General features: G+C 38.4%; 2 protein-coding genes across 4 annotated transcripts; both read right to left on the bottom strand.

The window, feature by feature from the left end:
* Positions 680-7707, bottom strand: LOC18789039. The gene is made up of 4 exons (XM_007221811.2): positions 5146-7707; positions 4470-4772; positions 3932-4023; positions 680-1919 (listed from the first exon to the last, which is right to left on the bottom strand). Exons 1-4 carry the CDS (start codon positions 6088-6090, stop codon positions 1049-1051), a joined length of 2211 nt encoding a protein of 736 aa, XP_007221873.1. The 5' UTR covers positions 6091-7707; the 3' UTR covers positions 680-1048.
* Positions 11061-15347, bottom strand: LOC18788399 (protein TRIGALACTOSYLDIACYLGLYCEROL 2, chloroplastic). Of its 3 annotated transcripts, XM_020570964.1 has the most exons (6): positions 14547-15304; positions 14129-14458; positions 12777-12892; positions 12178-12268; positions 11964-12066; positions 11061-11732 (listed from the first exon to the last, which is right to left on the bottom strand). In XM_020570964.1, the coding sequence occupies exons 1-5, from the start codon at positions 15030-15032 to the stop codon at positions 11974-11976; spliced, it is 1116 nt and encodes a 371-aa protein (XP_020426553.1). In that variant the 5' UTR covers positions 15033-15304; the 3' UTR covers positions 11061-11732; positions 11964-11973. The 3 variants fall into 3 exon arrangements, with proteins under 3 accessions (XP_020426553.1, XP_007223330.1, XP_020426558.1); XM_007223268.2 differs by having other exon boundaries at positions 11061-12066; XM_020570969.1 differs by lacking the exons at positions 11061-11732; positions 11964-12066; positions 12178-12268 and having other exon boundaries at positions 12799-12903; positions 14547-15347.

Below are 18900 nucleotides of genomic sequence, written 5' to 3' on the forward strand. Positions count from 1 at the left end.
ACGTATGCGGCAGTACAATTTGAAATAATAATATGCGAGTTATTTTTATGAAAACGTTTCCCATGAGAACGAAAACAACTTTTTTCTGTTTTCTACAAGTACACATGAACTTGTTTTCATTTTATAAAAACATTCTCAGTGTTTTCTGTTTTTGGGCCACTGAACGTATTTTTGCCTCATTTTTGTTCACTGAAAATGAAATCAAACCCTTAAAATGTTACCGATCGGGGCCTATTATTCAAGTGACCGCAAGAGACTTGTTATACACAAACCTCAAAGAAAAGGGGGAAAAAATAGAAGAGGAGAAGAGAGAAGCAAATGTGCTTCTTCTTCCTCCTCTCCCTTTGTCGATCTCTTTAGGATTGGGAGTTGTTTGCTATGCTATGTTGGAGTTTGTGGAATGCAAGAAAGAATTTTGTAACATAATTCATGGTACCAAAACGAGCGAGGTTGCTTTTGAGAAGATGGTGGAATTGCATGCAGAGTTTTTGTATCATGTTAGGCTTTGGGAGTACTCAGAAACAAAATAACTAGCTCTTGGTATTTCTCTGTCATGATAAATGGCCACTTCCATGGTTACCATTACAATTTTTTAAAATTTGAAGAAAATTTACATGGAAAATAAAAGGTTAAGTTAAAAAAGTAATTTGCTGAAAAAAAGTAATTTTCTCAAAAGAGAAAAAATGGCAAAGCTAACTGATTAATTGTGTAGATTGAAAAAGAATCTCTAATGCTCACAAGGATGCTATAAGAACCAAAAAATTCCCCGCTCCCCAATTTTTTTCAATCTTGTATAATTTCAGGTAACAATTGAATTAAACGATGGAAAAAAGAAATGACACCTTGCACTTCAAATCAAATTCTCTCTTGTAAGTAACAACCTTTCCATCTATACCTCCTCAAACCCATGTGAAGTTATGTACATAGATTAACGGCCTGAGCTCCTAGGACAAGTTGGTGGTTGAGGGCACAGCTTCCAGGGCTTGCCGCTGTATTTATGCAACCGCAGACACCAAAACACACACAACCAAACTAGGGTTTAATTGATTCACTTTCTTACTTTTGTATCTGTTGTTCGAATTCGTGGTGATGACTGTGATCCGCCACCAAGTGCAGCGGCAGCAGATTCAACATGGGTAAGAAGATACTCGTAGATCTTCTTCCTTAGCCTCTCAATGGTTTCAGCTGAAACAGCGTTTGTTTCTGCTTCATCTTTACTAGAACCAATATCATCCAACCAATCATTCACACTCTTGAGCTGTGTTAGCATTCCTGCTATTTGACCATTATCTGACAGAGCTGAAGTGTCCACATCAGCATCCAGGAACCTCTCCACAAACCCCAAAAACCAATCTTGTGATTGCAGTTGCAACATTTCAGCCAAGTCAACAGCCTCATCAAGGCCGTTTCCTCTATTCCATTCGGGTGGAGGTTGTGCCTGTGGCTTTTGGCTGATTGCTGATCCATCCCCTAGTCGGCGAGGAGTTCCTGGTGTTGGAAGCTTGGAACCAACTGTCTGGCGAACTTTGCCTTGAGATTTTGTTGAAGTATTCTTCATAGAATTTTCTAGAACTAACGTGGGTTGATTTGCAGAGACAATCTTTCGATTTTGAGAGGAAGCTGAAGCTGGAACAGAGGTTGAACTGGACTCTTTACTAAATACAGCAAAAGATGACAGATTGGTGGCTAATGCAGCTTGCACCCAAGATGCTGCCTGTTTCCGTCTGTCTGATGTTATCTTTAGTGCATCTTCTGATAGGCATTCTTCACGGTCTGGGGATGAACCAGCTGGTATAGTTTTGGATAGAGAATCAGCAACTACACGAGCATTATTCAAGCTAGCATGGAGGGCTAAAAACTGCTCCACCGCAGGCTGTGGGTTATCTTCCTTGGCAGAGGTAGTTAGCTCAGAATATACGCTACAGGACCAAGGTAAAAGGATACAAAAAAGAATGTCAGACAACAAAGTAGAGAACCAGGCTAAAAATTCAACAGATAAATTTATGGACCCCCCAAAAATAAAAAGCTCAGAGGCAAATCAATCTTGGCCACAATTAGAAGTATATATGAAGGACTAGAAAAGCCATGGAAATAGTCAGATCATAGAGTACAACAAATTTATACAAATTAATGTGGATGTGCACTTTCCCTTAACTTACTCGTACTAATATACAATCGAACCTCTTAACCACCCCCACAAGTACTTAAGTGAGAAATGACAACAATAAGGGAACTGAATCTACTATCTAACTATTTCTAAAATCCCCGACAATGTCATGAAACAAGTTGATGTTCGTAGACCTTTTACGCAAATCCATTCTCCCAAAATTCCCTGGTCAAACAAGGTGACTTCATACAAGTGATTCTCCTGTTCAAAATTATGTTATATGCCTTGGATTCCTAAGCATCAGTGGTATTCCTAATTACAATTCAAACCTTCACCTACATTTTTTGTGACCTATTTGAAGCACATGCTATTCTTGATTGCACAACCTATGACCCAATTTATAGAAACTTATTGCACTTGGTAAATAACTTACTTCGCTGTTACGCAGACACCACCTACTTTCACTAAAGCGCTTTTGGTAAAGCTACGCTATATGTAATCCATGACCAAAGCCTTCTATATTATATCCCTAATTATAGTTGATCATGCCAAGATAAGGAAATAGTCGCTTTTGGGTATCTTGTAGCCAGGGAAATACAAATCCATCATTTCCACACCTAGTTTGAGTTTACTACTGATATTACAATTCGTGTATTTTGTCTGAGTTTATCAAACAAACTAGACATTTGAGGTATCTCTAACCACAATAGCGTAAAAGTTACTGATACTCCATACATAGGTGGTAAATGAATTGCACCGTAAGAGTAACTCTACAAATTTAAGAACAGAAAATGCAGAATACTAAAGTACAAGGGTCCTATCACAATTAAACATATCTCGGTGGAGGCTTCTATCGTGCAAGTATCTCATGAGAGTACACTACGAAAAGAAAACAGCCTCCATGCCATATATGCTGATAACTCTATAACTCTAATAAGCAGGGCTATTTAACAGTGAATCAACAGAAAAGGAGTTAGAAAAGATATGGATTGCAGGGATCACAACGACCATCTAGCTGCAGCTTGGATACCCCTAAGGATCACACTTTTGCATTATATTGTCAATAACCACGAAAAAACTACGCATGAAGTTCTAAAGACTGTTCCATATCTTCTGGGTCTGAATGTCCAACCATTTTTACAATCCAACCACAATATCATTGGAAGATGGCCTTCCTTAGTGCAACTCAATTGAGTTTCCATTGGAGATAGTGACAGAAAATAAATTCTAACTGAATTGTATTCACCTCCCACTATCTCGTGGTTAGATCAGTTTGTCTGGCTCCTCAACCCTACATGTGAGTACCATGCATATTTATCATTCTGACCATGGCCTTTGCCTTCATGATAACTAAATGCATTAACAACCCCAAGACCAAAAATATTGTGTATATTATGTGAGTTACTGAATTTTTAGGCATAAGTGAAAAAGATCTTCTTGTTGACAAGCCAAATGAGAGTTAATATATCTCTCATAGTCCAGCACCCCACCATTACCATTCATATCCCGACACTTCTACCATGATGTGGTGCCTCCAGAATAACTAAATGCATTTTTTTTTAATAATGAGATAAGTGAATGAATTTTAAACCTACATGACAAACGAAATTTTCAGCTCGGTACTTTGAAAATTTGACAAACAGGCTTAAAGAAAAATCAATCAAATTGACAAGTGCTCAATTTTTAATGACATTGAAACTTTTGGCCACTGATTATGTTGAGCACCATTAGAAGGAAACTTCAAGCAAATCCACAACTCTAAGTCTAACTCCCAAATAATAAAATAATATATTCCATGTCACTGGCAAAAAGATGTAGTTATACCTCAAACATCGTAGCAAGCTCTCTGCAGCGGAGGCCTCCTGCACCGCCTCTATTGCTGCTATTTGTGCTGCATCCCTGTGTCTCAAAACTTCCTGTCATAGTAGATGTAAAAGCATATTTTAAGAAAAAGAAGAGCTGAGCTGTACAGCATAATATATATTCTCAGAAAGATCAGAAGACCAATTAAAATGAATGTCACTGAAATTTCAGTGAAAAGAAAAGTTAAACTCTTCCTCATATTTAAAATGAAACTACAAAATTGTCTGCTAATTAAGAAAATTGAACCATCAAAACAACTCATTGGCACACAGCAGATCAAAAGCTAAGAAATTAACACAAGCCCGTAACCCTATATATGCAAGAACAATTGGGGACCTCAGATATCTGACTTCGTTATTTTATAAGATTCTCTAATTGACTTCTGCAGCATCTACCAACGAAAATTGCTGAAGGAAAACACTGTAGTACATTTAATAGGCAGGCAAGAACATTTATGCTAAGACATCTACCAAGATCTAAGATGTTACAGAAGATATACCTTTCCAAGCTTTGCAACTGATGATGGGAGTGAAGCCCATGGAAAACTTCCATCTGTCAATTTTCTATTATTTAAAGAAACTTTGACCAAGTTTCCAGGAAATCCATGATTAGCATCTGTTGATTTCTTTCCAACAACTCTTTGTTTATTGGACCTATCTTGATCACCCAAAGTTCCATTTGCAGTAACTTTCTTTGTAGACATTTGAACCTTACTCTCTTCTTTCAATGACTTTGCAGACATCTGGATCTTATTCTCCTCTTTAGATGGCAACCTCTCACTTGATGTACTTTTTCTAGGAGCCTGGCAAATGCAAGTTTTTTCAAATAATAAATATAGTATTTTGATTTGTACAAGAGAAAAAAAAACACCAAACATTGAATTACTTCCTACATCTTTTGGAATTTACCGCAAAATCGAATCCAAACCAGAGAGAGAAGAAGAAGATTTTTCAAACCCTAAAATTCATAATTGCTGGCACATTTAATTTGAGTTGTTTATCTCCAAAATCAAAATTTTCTCTCAGAAGATCCACCAAATGAGAAATCAATCTAATCTCAAATAAAGGAACAGAACCAATTTAAATCAACCCACAGTACACTTAAGCAAACTAATAACAAGTAAAAACTAAATAACATCAATTTCAAAATTAATATGGAAGAATTGTAAAACTTACAGACATCCGAACTTCTTGCTTCGGATCATGTGTGGTAGTCCTCAATTTTGAACTCTCTCTATTCTTCACCTCCATATTTCCTTCCCAGCTCTTCCTCAGGGCCTTGGCTCCCAGTTCAAACCCCTGAACAAAATTCTTCATCGGGTTTCCCACCACTGATCTCTTCCCAGGACTAGCCCCACGAGCAGAACTTGCCTTTTCCAACACTCCAACCACCTTAGGTGTTCCCTTGACTTTTGCATGATGCTTGACCCCATTTGCAAATTTCTCAAAAGAAGTAGGTAACGAATAACAACTTGTGGGAGATGATGGGATAGACCGTGAATTCAACGACTTTATTCTCGGCAATTCCTTCTTCACATCAACATTTAATGCTGGTTTTGATGGCTGAGACTTTGATCTGCTAAAAGACCCTATTTTCTTATCCAATTGCTCCTCCTTAGCACTACCATTTGATCTCACTATTCCACGTTTGTCCCTTTCTCCAGCATGACCATTTCCTAATACTTTAGACTCAGGTTTCACTTTCTCTACAGTTTTCAAACCTGAACGCAAATTATTGTTAAGAAATCCAAGAGAATCAGTTGCAACAATGTCTTCAGGGCTCCCCACACAAGGGTGTCTCCCTGGTACTGGCCTAACCCCATGGAGAATGGGAACAGGGGTGGCGGCTTGGAGCCGGTCCACATGAATAAACTGACCCAGTTGGATCTTATCACTGAGAATTAAATCATCATGTTCATCAGGGAGAGATACATAGGTGGCATGAGAGGAATCTGATACCTTAAGGTAGAAACCTTGGTTTGGGAAAAGCTCACCGCCTGCAAGCGCTGGAACAATGCTCACAACTTGCAATAGAGAGGACCTGTGCTCACCAGCAACTTTCACATCTGTGTTCATATGCTGTAGAAGTTTGAGAAGCACACCAGGGACGAGATTTGCCATTTTTGGACACCCCAATAGGCATCAGACAAAAAAAGTTCCAAACCCAGATGAAAAGCTTCAAGCTTTCACGCATAAACACAAGAATCCTGCACAAGGGGCTATTAAGAAAGCGTTTTTTCTCAAAACCCAGATTGGAAACTCAAAGATTTTATATATGCGAAGGCAAAGTTACGGCAGGGGATTGAAAAGGGAGGATTTTTCTCAGTACCCAGATGGAAAAAAAGGCTTTTTTTCTTGGTGCCGAGATTGAAACAATCTGTGGACTTCGACGGGTTACAGAGATAGGAAAATGCTAGTGAGCTTTACAAGTAAATGAAATTTGTTACCAAAGAAGGGCTTAATCCCACAAAACACAAGTAGAGAAACATGCAATGCACAAGATTCAGGTTTGGTAGGTGTGAGCTTTTGGCAGTAATAATGGTAAACATCTTTTTCAGGAAAAGAAAATCAAGAAATTAGAGGCAAACCCAGAGACATCAAATATATAACTAAAATATCAATCAGATCAAATCAAATCATCAACAAAGAAATGAATAAAGGGGTTTCAACAAATGGCATTAATGACTGTGCAAGACAGAGAACAATCACCAACCCAGCGTATAAAAAAAATTGAGTAAATGACTGTAACCGAAATAGTGACATTTGCAATTTCTTCAACTTTCAATAAAACCAAAAATGGGAAAAGAAGCAAGTTTTGGAAACATTGTTTGGCTTTTATAATTTTTGCTTTTTGGGTAAGGAGGATAAAAACAAAATGATTAGCCGAGTTGATGGAGAAAATTCCAGATCACAAATAAAAAGACCCTTAAAAAAGCAACCTTTCTTTAAGAAGACCGGGTGATAATGGAGAAGTACAGATGAGAAGTGCCTTGTGCAGTGAACATGAGAATGGGAATGGGTTGGTGTTGGAAATTTCTTTTATTTGCAGCAAAACAGAAAGAGGGAGAGAGATTGGGAATAATTGACGCCAGGCTTATTGTATGATTGAGTTACAAGGAGCTGTCAGGGCCTGACACAAACTCACCACACACAAAACACACATGCACATCATAAAACGATAGAAAATCTGAAGCTGCCCCACTTGGGTTGCTTTTGGAGCCTTTGATTGATTTATTTGGGTTTTCAGAAATGAAGTGAAAGAGTGATTGTTTGTTGAGCCAAGGAAAGCCAAAGGGTCTCTCAGGAATTGTTGCAGCAAGCAACTGGCTGGGTGGGAATCTTGGCAGAAAACCAATTATTATTATTATTATTTTTATTGGTAGCTTATGAATTTTTAAATGATTTATTTATTATTTCGAATTTGTTTATATAATTTTTTGACTTTTGTATTGAGAGTATGCAAATGGGTGCATGTGGAAGGTGATGGAGTGTTAGAAACAAGGTAATGGTGTGTCGGCTACCTGAAAAGGTGTCACATCCCCAAGATAGCAGCTACAAGTTTACAACCTTTTATTTTATTTTCCAATGTTTTATTATTTTTTTATGAAGTTTTCTTTAATTCTTTTTTTTTCTTTTTTTAAATAAACGCCATAAGCTTATTTCTGATTGCTGGCGCAGTCTGCAAAACATAAATTCGAGCCTACCTTATCCCACTATACATACTAGCCCCTTGACACATGCTCACGTATGTGTTAATTGGTTTTTTATTTTTTTTTTAATTTTATTTTTAGAATTAATAAAAGATAATAGAGTAGTTATGTTCCATAAAAGTAGGACCTATTATCTTTTTTTTTTAATTTTAATTTTTTTAATATTAAAAAATATGAATTTACCATATTATCCTCATTTAATTAATAATTTCAATTCTTAATGTTTGAATTAACAAAGGGCATTTTTTGGTATTTTGAATGTTTCACCGTTCTCTGCCTTTTGCTTTATATATATAGATATATTGGGCACCACTCAATAGAATAACGAAATCCCTTGATGTTAATGACAAAAGAGGCCAATGAGGAGGTTGCAATCTCATAACAATTTGATTCAAATACGTGAATCACATTCATTTGTAAGACTTGAATTCATCCGTGCTCCCTTGGGAAAAACCAAAACCCCCCCCCCCCCCCCCCCCCCCCCCCCCCCAAATTCGAATTTGCTTGGCACCGAGATGCCAAGGTATGCTTTCCACGTCAGCATTCCTATCCAATTGCATCCTGACAACTGACCACTACTCCCACATTTTAAAAAATTTTGGTTTGATAAACATTCACACCTATTTCTCTTTCCAACCGCTCCTCCTCCTTCACAACTGCCGGCCTCGGTGTCAACCTCGCTATTGCAATCATCCATCCTCCGAGCCCTCGTCCCCTCCTACATCGTTGTCGGCATCATCTCTCTCCTTCTCACAGGCTCCCTCACTCTCCTCACGTCAACAATAGTGGAGGTGGCGACTTTGCCGACCTTGCCGACCTCCAAATTTGAGGTGGCTTTAGATCCGGAGACCAGTCTCCAATATTACCGACACGAAGATAGAGAAAGAGAGGGAGAGATGAGAAAGAAAGAGAGCCAATGAGATGAAGGCTGAAAGTGGTGAGGAGGATACTGACGTGGGAAGCTTACCTTGGCATCCTTGTGCCAAACAAGTTTTTCTCGCCCATCCCCAAATCAACAAATATTTTTCGAAAGGATCCTATTTAATTTTTCCAATGCTGAGTTGCCTCTTTTTTTCTGTACTACGATTAGGCCTGGGCATGAATCGTTTCGGAACGATAGAAGGCTCTTCCGTTAATCAAATTAAAGACTTTAGTAGATTTCAGATTGGTTAATCTAATATTCGGTTCGTATTGGTTCGGAACGCCAGTAGTACTATAATAAAAACATACAAATAAAAATACAATTTATAATACTTTCATGTAACATAAGTTCTTGAACAAATACACCAAATTATCCTTGTAAAATACAAAAATCCAATAGTCTAATTCATCCAAGTATGAAATCAAATAACTTAGTCAATATATCATTCAATATATACTCAAGATGTACTGGGAAACACTTGTGTTTGTTGTTTGAACATTTGAGTGTTATTTTTACTGAATTCTTTGCATTTATTTAAATGATTTTGACATTTTTTTTTTCACGTTGGGTTCTTTAGTTTTTCATGTTGAATCCAACCATACAAAGAACATAAAATTTGAATCAACAGTTGGAAAGCTACAGGTAAAAAACGAGATAATGGTCGAAACTGAAAAACATAGAAAATTCATAAATTCCTCTCTAATCAAAAAGTGCTACAGTACCCCAGGGTGATAAAGAAGTGATAGAATGGTGATAAAGTAGTGATACAATGTTGATAAAGCAATGATGAAAGAGTGATATAAAATGCTGATTGTATTTATCTTTAGTTTCTTGTTTTATATTTAAATAATAGAATAAGTATACGGGTTTTCGTTGGGTTAGGAATATTGTTTTCGTTAACCAAATCTAACATCTTGGTATGAATAAAATCAAAATAATTAAAATTAAAAAATAATTATTTAACCTAACCACACCAAACCGTCAGTACGGTATGGTCGGTACACGAATAATTCGGATGAGATGCCCACCCCTAACTACGATGAACCGGCTGAATATCTCAAAACTCAGATTGAACTATATTTGCCAATAACTTGTAAGGGCAATTGTAATTATCTTTTATCTATAAAGTATAGGCAATATATGCCAAGTAGAGGCAAACCAATCCACAATATTAATTACCAATGTAACGCCAAACTTATCTACCAAAATGATTAGGTGCTGCATGCCTTGTTGATACATAGGACACATAATATGTATTTGAATATAGCGTGATAATATTGAACTTTTTGCAAAAACAACCAAGCCAAATTCTTGATTTTAGGAGCTACCTTAAGCTCCAAGATTTTCTCTATCACCAACATCATCTCTTTTCTTTATGTAATAAATTAGCATGGGAGAGGCTTTTAGCCCAACATAAAGGATATACTATTTATAATCATATTAATTAGATAATTCGATTGCAAGGTGAGTTATATAGTTTGTCCAATAGATTTCAAAGCCCTAGTTGACCCAAAAAAAAAGAAAAGATTTCAAAGCCCTAACCTTATGGACACGTTAGTTAGTAGTCGATTACCTAATGATTTGCTTGTCTCCAAATTGCTCCACTTACAATAAAGATGTTGATGATACCCAAAGTGTGTGTAATAATGTGTGTTTATAAAGCTAGGAAAGATAAAGCAAGAAGCTTAAGCTTCTTGATCACACTCATGGAATCTCAATGCTTAAGCTTAAGCTTCTTGACCACACAATTAACAAAAAACTAAAACCAGATAGAATTTTGTTCCATCTTTACCTTTTTCTTAATATTATCTTGAACAAATTTCCTCTCTCCAACCTCAACGCCACTATCACACGTCCACCCGGCAACCATTATAACGACAACTATTGTCACCACAAATTCTATCACCAACGCCACAAAGAAATTTCATCATGCTTAATAGGAATTTTCACAAGAGTGAATTATAACATTTTTTTCGGTCTATTATGTGCACGTGATTCACCAACTTTGTATAAGGAATTACTGAGGTGGAGCAAAGGTGGTTTCACCATTTTTTATTTTGTTTACCGAAGTTAGAAAGGGGGAGGGGGGAAACTTAGACAGAGAGAAATTGTGAAATTTGAACCCAAGACCACTTTGTAGCTCACTAAAGACTTGAGCCAATCCAACTAACATCTCATTGACTCGAGCAGTAGAGTGGGGGCTATGATCCTAGGACAAACACCATTGTCCAAGTCATGTGACCTTGGATGTTATAGCGAACCACCATAAGTGCCACGTGATATCTCTAATATTACTCTATATCAAATGGAAGTTGATCCGTTTGGTAAAAAACAAAAAAATGGAAGTTGATCTGGGGAAAACCGACGTTGCAATAAATGATGGTATTCTCCTCCTTGGTTTCAAGTCACACAAATTACAAGTGGAGGAAAAAAAGAAATTCAGCATCCACATTAATTGATTGAAAGCATATAACCTCATAATCTTCCATTTCTTCAGATCCTGCCACTCAATATGTGAACATGTGATGCAAAATATTCAAGTACATCTTTTGTTTTTCAGACAAACACAGTACAAAAGATCAGCTGGTAAAGATACGTGGGATCTCACCTTATTAAAGATGGGGCATCGCTATCCTACTGAGATGGTTCCCCCTTCGTTTTCATAGCTTCCAAACTTAATAAGTACAAATGTAAATAAAGACATCAAATTCATACTATTGACTGTGGAGATGTTAAAAGCATCATGGATGGAGGGTTGGATCGGGGGTTGCCATGCAAAAGGCTCCCCATGCTCTTTGAGCGTTGCGTTGTGGAACCAGCTTGCATTAACGACTGACAGCCACACGCAGGCATGACTCTTGGTAACTTTACTCTTTGAAAATTTGGGGGCAGCCCACATATAAACATATCTCCACTAGTTATACTTTGCATAAGGCCAACTTAAGCACTATTGAGTTGTAAAATGTATGTCCATGTCAAACTGAAAAATTCCTTGTCATAAAATACTTCAGATCAGAAACATATTTCAATTGGGAAAGGGGGCCCCATGCCACACACATAGAGGCTCCAAGATAAATATTTGGAATGAACATTTTCAACTTGGAATGATGGTTTCTGATAGCAACAGGCATCTGCACAAAAGAATAAGCGACTTTATATCTACTTAGGTTATGAGGAAACATCAACAAAACTTGAATTGACCAGATTAGAGAATGCAAATGTAGCTCTCAAATTGAAACCTTTTTCTGCATTAAAAAGTGAAAAAAGCCACACTTCATTTTCACCCGTCCCCACTATAATGGATGCAAGAAATCATTTCTAGACATCTACTCAACTAAGGTAAGTAACTATCCTATGTCCACCTTTCAGTCTTCACAATAGCCTGCTGAGAGACTTGATCAGCAACTTCAAATTTTTTCTTGTAGCTTCATCACCCGTAAATCCAAGAATATCAGAGCTTAAATTCTGCAATGATGAAAGAATGATAAAGACAAACAAGAAAACAGATGGATATAAAAGAGATTAAGGGGAAAAAATTTCCACAGGATAATGTTATCACTCGGCAGCTAGGATCACCTCAATATTCTTCAAGGTGAAAATCAAAGTGTACACGGACTTCTGAATCAGTTCTGTATTCTCAGGGGTCATAATAGATGAATGCACCTTTCTGCAGAAAATCACTCTATATCATTACCATTAGCCTCTAACCAAAACAGAGACAGGGATAGAAAGAGAAAGGAGAAAGAGGGGCGAGGGAGAGAGGAGAGAGGAGAGAGAAAGAGAGACAGCGACAGAGGGAGATTTCCATATAAAACTTTCCGACATTTCTTTAAACCTTTGATAGAGTTCTGTTGAAAGTCTATTTGGGATATATGAAAAAGACATCGTAAATCAAACCTTAAACACCCCAACATAATAATCATAACTCCTTACTCTGTACTATGACATGGATAAATGAGTGCTGTTCATAATTCCAGTATCAGTAAACATAATGTGAGTGTTAAAAGTCAGAGACTTCTACAGCTACATAACGTTATTCAGAACATTGACCTAGAACACCTTAAACAAACATCGCAATAAAGATAAAAGACAAGGAATCACTAAATATATTAATAAGCTAACTACTACAAAAAGAAAAAAAAAAAACTAAATATAGATAAATTGAGACAATTCACCTCACATCCTCCGAAACTTGCGTAAGGCTTCTGGTCAAACTGTCAACTTCCTTTAGCAGACCACTATCACGAAACTCAGCCAGCAAAGGTTGAACATCTTCAGCCATGGCTTGTATCTGAGAAATCACTACATCAAAGCCGAATAATTGTGCATGAGAACATATTAAAATCATGGTACAAATGATGAATTAAATTTAAAATAGTGAAACAAGTGCAAACCCCATGTATGCCTATGCATGTGGGCACACAGAAAGACACACACTGCAACACATACACATGCTAATACAGGTGATTTGCTCTGCAAAATGGATTTTCTGGCCATTGTTGTGATTGTGAAACTGACACCAATTCCAGCAGCACATCACAACAAGAAAACACAGCAGTAATATCACTGAAAGGAGAAAGAACTAAATATTTCACAGTTTTTGGCTTTTTGCTGAAATACAGAGCCCCTTTATGCCATGATGTTTCCATTGTGGCTACGAAAAACAGGCACTGGCAGCCAGTCAACATATTAGAAGTTCAACTTGGAAGGACCAAATTTCTTGAACACGAAGGAACTTAAAACACATCGCATTGTCCTAAAATCTAAAAATTATAAGCTACGTACTGATGCTTTTCTTGTTAACACTCCTAAGGGATCAGAGTATATGGGTTTCACCTAGTCTGCTAAAAGGGGTTAAATTTGTGTACTCTTAATGGCAAAATTCATCTATCCGAGAGTCAGCCACCTTATCTATGTAAAAATAAATTCATGCCCTGACAACTTAAATGCAGTCAAACAATTAGAATCTGTAACTGACATCAATTCTTTCAAAAAGCTTTGTAATTTCTCAGATGACTTGCATCCTGAATGGGCAATCTTTCAAAATTAGTATAAATAAATTGTTAAATAGATGGGTTTAGGCTACTACAACTTTAATTTAACAAATCAGACGAAAAAAGGTTACTTAATAGTTATTAAGTCTTAGGATACTGAAAGATATGTAAATCCCTGTTGCAGTTTTCCGATTGTGATATGTACGTGTTATCTTCCAGGACCTCCCACAAATGCACAGGTGTGCCATAGGAAAGTGTGATTCCTTTGCCTGATGCCAAATGGCTGATGAAGTCCCTACACTTTTTGCCTTTATGAAGCAAATAGATGTGGCCCTAATAAATTCTAGAACAAATAGGTCCTCATCCACGATATCCTAATGAACAGAACTGGTAAGAATAGCTCTAATCATCTTTTTCTTCAGAACCAACAAGCTTATGGATCCCAGAAAGCAAATGAAAAGGGGGTGGGGAACTGTTATCCAGATCAACACTGACAATTATCGCTAAAGAAAACATAAGAGGGCACATCACACCTTTATAAGCAGTGGCTTTGCCTCTTCTACAACAGAAGCAACTCGTTCAACAAGTGAATACGTATTCGCAATACCGATTTCCTCCACTTCACGTCCAAGACGAGTGAATATACCTACCAATGCATCTAAGCTTACCCCCTGATATCCTTTCATCTTTTGCCTATCGCATACAATAAGACCTTCTTTGTCACATTCAGGATGAAGAGGCCCAACTGCAATATTGGGAATTGGATATCTAGGTGTAATGTCGATTCTAGTTTCCATGAGAAGACCTGACTGGTTTACCTCAATCAGTGAGTTTCGAGGTATCACAGTTTTATCATCTTCAACCTACAAAAGCAGTAATGTCATTGTCAAGATGAAAAAGTAAAAACATATTGTATTTCCATTATCACAGTTTTATGATACTGAAACACACCTCAACAACTGCTTCAATACTTTCCAAGGAAGAGTTAACACGGACAACACTGCCGACATTGACCCCTCTAATCCTCACTGGTGTTCCAGTGGATATTCCACAAGCTTGAGTAAACTCAAACACAGCAAAGTATTTCCTGAATCTAGACCGCAATTGATAACCCCTCAACCAGGCCAAACTGAGTGCAAGTAGAACTGCACCAGAAACTAGAAACAACCCCACCCCACCTTCCCATATGCTTCTACGACCAAACCCAAAATCACTCAATGGTCGTAATGTTGCCTTCCAAATAGTTCGAGGAGCATCCCAAACAACTGCAAGTGGATTCTTTTTTTCCGAAGAAGAGGAGGGTGGTTGACTGTGTCCTGTATCCGCAGATGTAGCTCTTATCCGGGTTACTTTCGCCGGTGATCTTGAAGGAAGATAAGGCAAGCTATTTGAAGAAATGCGCGACAAAGATAACATCGTGGGGCACGTTGAGACCATAGTTGCCTAATTCGCTCACCCCCTACGAATTTCGATCTGGATCGAGCGTACCCAATCGCGGTACGGTATCGATCTGGATCTGGAACGAAAGATTTAACGACTCAGTTCCAGAGGAGAGAACAGTACCTGATAGACGACGGCGCTGCTACAGAACAGTACCTGACCGCCGACAGCAGACGAGCAATCGAGGGCACATGAGGGAGCGCTCTAGCCGATGAGGAGCCCACGTTTGATTCTTGGTCTCTTGGCATGCGGGGAAGGAAGATATTGGGTTCGGAGAGGTATTTTTCGGACGAATGGATTCCAAGAGCACAGCCCAGCCCAGGCAAAAGGCCTCCTGGTCTTCCAAAATCAGCTCCAGTGGTGACATCCAGCCCGGGCAACAGCCACCAAGTCCAGAGTAAGCCCAAGGCAAAAAATCTGAAAAATTACCAAAAAATTCAGAATATTTTTTAGGGAAATTGTTCTTAATGCCACTCATTTCCAAATTTTATCTAGAAATACCACTTTTCCCCACACGTTTTGCAAATATAACCTATAAATACATACTTAATGCCCACTTATCAGCTAGATAACACTTTTAGTCAGTTTTTGTTTTCTCTCTCAGCTCTCTCTATGTTCTCTCTCTCTCTCTCTGGGTGCAGTTGTTTGGGCCAAAAGCAACCACACACCAGCCCACTTCCCACAAAGGCCCACAAAACAGAAGAAACGGAGGACTGAGTTTTGATTTGAAAATAAAAAGCCCAAAACCAAATAAAAAAGCCCATGTCTTTTATAAAGTGGCAGAGTTGTAAAAACGTCAAGATTAAGTGGCAATCCACCATTGACGCAGATCAATAAAAAAAAAATCAAAAGAAAAATTAGATTGGGCTTAGCTTCTGATCTCAAATCCTGGAGTGCAAAATCAAAAGACCTTTTTTGGAAAACCTATGTTTAGAAGTCACGTGACTACCTGACTTAGGAAAGTCAACAATTTCAACTGGATTGATAAAGAGTTGACAGAGGCCGGCAAAAAGAAGGGACGTCTCTGAAATCTCTGCCACCAGAAGATCAAAACCCTTTTATATATTCATAGATATTGTTTCTATTCCAAAGAAGGCACCATCTTTCAAGGGATACGCAGGCTAAATTCTCAAAAATAGATAAGCAGGAACATAGGGAGTTGTTCAAACTAGAAAAGCAAACTGAACATCACGGTTTGAGCTCTCACAAAGGGGCGGTTGGAATTAAAGAGGGGTTAGGTTCTCTTTCAAAAACGGAGAAGTGATTGGTCTTAAAAGAACTGACTATTGATAAAAACCCCTTTTTCTTTGTATTTAAAAATGAAAGATTTTTTGAGAATTTTACTGCCCATTATTAAAAGAAAGAAACCCTACTCCAAAGCATTTCTTATAAATATGAGAGGGGGTGAACAGGGCAAAAGACACTGAATTCAACAATCAATCAAACAATCAAACAATCAACCAAAGGCAAAAAACTCAAAATGATCACTTGATCACTAAGAACCTTCAAACAAGCTGGAGCAACCAAAAGCTCATTTGAGCCACAAAAGAAGCAAGCTATAGATTAGAACTTCCAAAGTTCAGTCTTAGAGAAATAAGTCATTTAAAACGAGACTTTTCTCGTTACAAATTTAGTTCAGCAAAAGTCAAGACAAGTAGAGTTTGAGTTTTCACAAATATGAAAACCTCAACAAATTTTACAGTGCAGTTCCAACTTATTAAGTCCTCAAGTCCAGCCACTTCTGCCCCTTTAGACTGAAGAAGCCGCAATTCTGCTTGCTCAAAAGCCTTCCAAGGCTTGAAGTAGATTAAAGCTCTGCCAAAATTGAACTTTGGTATCGATTTACAATTGAAGCTAAGCAGTTGAAGTTGTTAACAACTTAGTCCAGCACAGACATACTCAGTCCAGCCTGGATTAGAAGTTTCTACCCAGGCAGAAATGGAATTCCAGCCGTCTTTTTGTCTTTATAGAGTTGATTTTTCCCTTTTTAATTTTGTAGAAGGCAGTTCTGCCTAAAACAGTCCACTTTATTATCATCTATTCTAGTCAAAACTACCAATTCTATACTGTGATAAATTATGAAGTCCTCACCAGTTTGAGGCAGGAAAAGAACTTACTTGGGAGATATTTCTCACCTAAATTCACAATCGTTTGTTTAGAAATCAGTAACTTGAGGCGCAAGTTATCTGTTTCAAAGAAGTCTGTTAGGATTTTTTATTGCTAGCAGTGGCACGCTCGCACACCAAAGAAAGTTGGTTTGTTGACCAGTCAATGGTTTTCAAGGCAGTTGGGAACTTTGCCCTTCCATCACAGGAGTAAACATAAAACGGGTGAACAATTTGGCACGCCCAGTGGGACTTCTCAGTATACATACTCCGACAGATATTTTCTCAAGTATATGAATATTGGAAGCTCTAGCCAGAACCCACGCCACGCCATGGAAAGAAATCAGGTAGTTCTCCGAGAAGGATTGGACTCAAAAGAAAGTGATGCCAGACACTCAGCTCATGACAGCACCGGAAGCAGACGTTCCAAGACCGGCTCCAAGAGGTTGAATTAGATACAGGAAGCTGTGTTCCTATAGGAGGCTACAACACAAAGGAGCCAGATACTCTGAACAATATGATAGCCATGATGCAATGGCAAGTTAATAGACAGTTTAGGAAGGACCGAGAGGCTGCCATGGCCAGAATTCCAAACCCAAATGTTGTAGTCCAGCAGCTAGACCTCTCTTATGGCCCTCCACTAGGATTGGCTTGGCCATACCAAGAGAATCCTCTCATTGCACAAATAGCTGGAGTACAAGGGTATGAAGATATCCAAGCTGGACAGAGGGGAGGAGCCCTTCCTGACTAAGAGCATAAGGGTCCAATCAGGCTAGAAGGCCCAGCACCGGTTCAGGTTCCTCAAAATCAGCCAGAACCTCCACCTATTCCACAACCCGTGGCCCCACGTGATCAACCCCTGGCACTTTTGCCTGAGGCACCAGCTGTTTTGCCTTACAGACTCAGAAGGATGGATCCCAATCCATTCCCTTCACCAGTAAGAGGCAGAAGAGGCAGAGGGGGGGATTAACCCCTTTGCCAATAATGATAGGAACAGACCAGGAGCAAATTGGAGAAACCATCTAGATTTTGAAGAAGAGGAAGAACACAGGGAAGAAGTTCTGCCCAGGCCATACAGAATGAAGCAAGGGATTCGACACATCTAGCCAGAACAGGGACGAAATCTACACCCTGTCAATGCTTTAAATGACATTGGGACACTACAGAGAATGATCAGGGAGATGATGGAGCCTGAAGCTAGAGGAGGAGAGAGGCCCACTTACAGAAAGCCATATCCAGCTTATATTGATCAAATACCTCTATCCCAGAGTTTCAAGGTGCCAAACTTCACTTTGTTCAACGGAGAAGATCCCCATGCTTCATCAATAGAGCATATAGGCAGATTTTCTGTCCAGTGCATAGCCATAGAAAATAACCCTCTGTTAAAGCTAAGACTTTTTGGAAATTCTCTCTTTAGATAAGCCTTCACCTGGTACACCAGTCTACCAGCTAACTCTGTTCAAACCTGGGAGCAAATAGAAAATGTTTTCCATGACTACTATTTCAGGATCCAGCCAGAAGTCACCATCAGTGATCTTGCTACCCTTAAACAGAGTGAAGATGAACCTGCTCAAGACTTCATAACCAGGTTCAGAAAGCTCAAAATGAAGTGACAAATCCCTATGGAAGAGAGGCACTTCATCCAGATGGCTCAAGCCACCCTTAAAATCACTTTGAGGAAAAGATTTGATGGGATGCTGTTTGGAGATCTAGCAGAACTGGCAGATAAAGCATCTAAGTATGAGGAGTTGCTTAAGGAA

The sequence above is a fragment of the Prunus persica genome, chromosome G1 (assembly GCF_000346465.2).
Source record: "Prunus persica cultivar Lovell chromosome G1, Prunus_persica_NCBIv2, whole genome shotgun sequence".
Classification (NCBI taxonomy): Eukaryota; Viridiplantae; Streptophyta; class Magnoliopsida; order Rosales; family Rosaceae; genus Prunus; species Prunus persica.

Coding starts and splice junctions, on each gene's coding strand:
- LOC18789039 (XM_007221811.2), bottom strand. CDS start 6,090: ATGGCAAATCTCGTCCCTGGTGTGCTTCTCAAACTTCTACAGCATATG. Junction 4,773..5,145: donor AGCAAGAAGTTCGGATGTCT/GTAAGTTTTACA, acceptor TGCATTTGCCAG/GCTCCTAGAAAAAGTACATC. Junction 4,024..4,469: donor CAGTTGCAAAGCTTGGAAAG/GTATATCTTCTG, acceptor CTACTATGACAG/GAAGTTTTGAGACACAGGGA.
- LOC18788399 (XM_020570964.1), bottom strand. CDS start 15,032: ATGGTCTCAACGTGCCCCACGATGTTATCTTTGTCGCGCATTTCTTCA. Junction 14,459..14,546: donor GTATTGAAGCAGTTGTTGAG/GTGTGTTTCAGT, acceptor CTGCTTTTGTAG/GTTGAAGATGATAAAACTGT. Junction 12,893..14,128: donor CAAAGCCACTGCTTATAAAG/GTGTGATGTGCC, acceptor GTGATTTCTCAG/ATACAAGCCATGGCTGAAGA.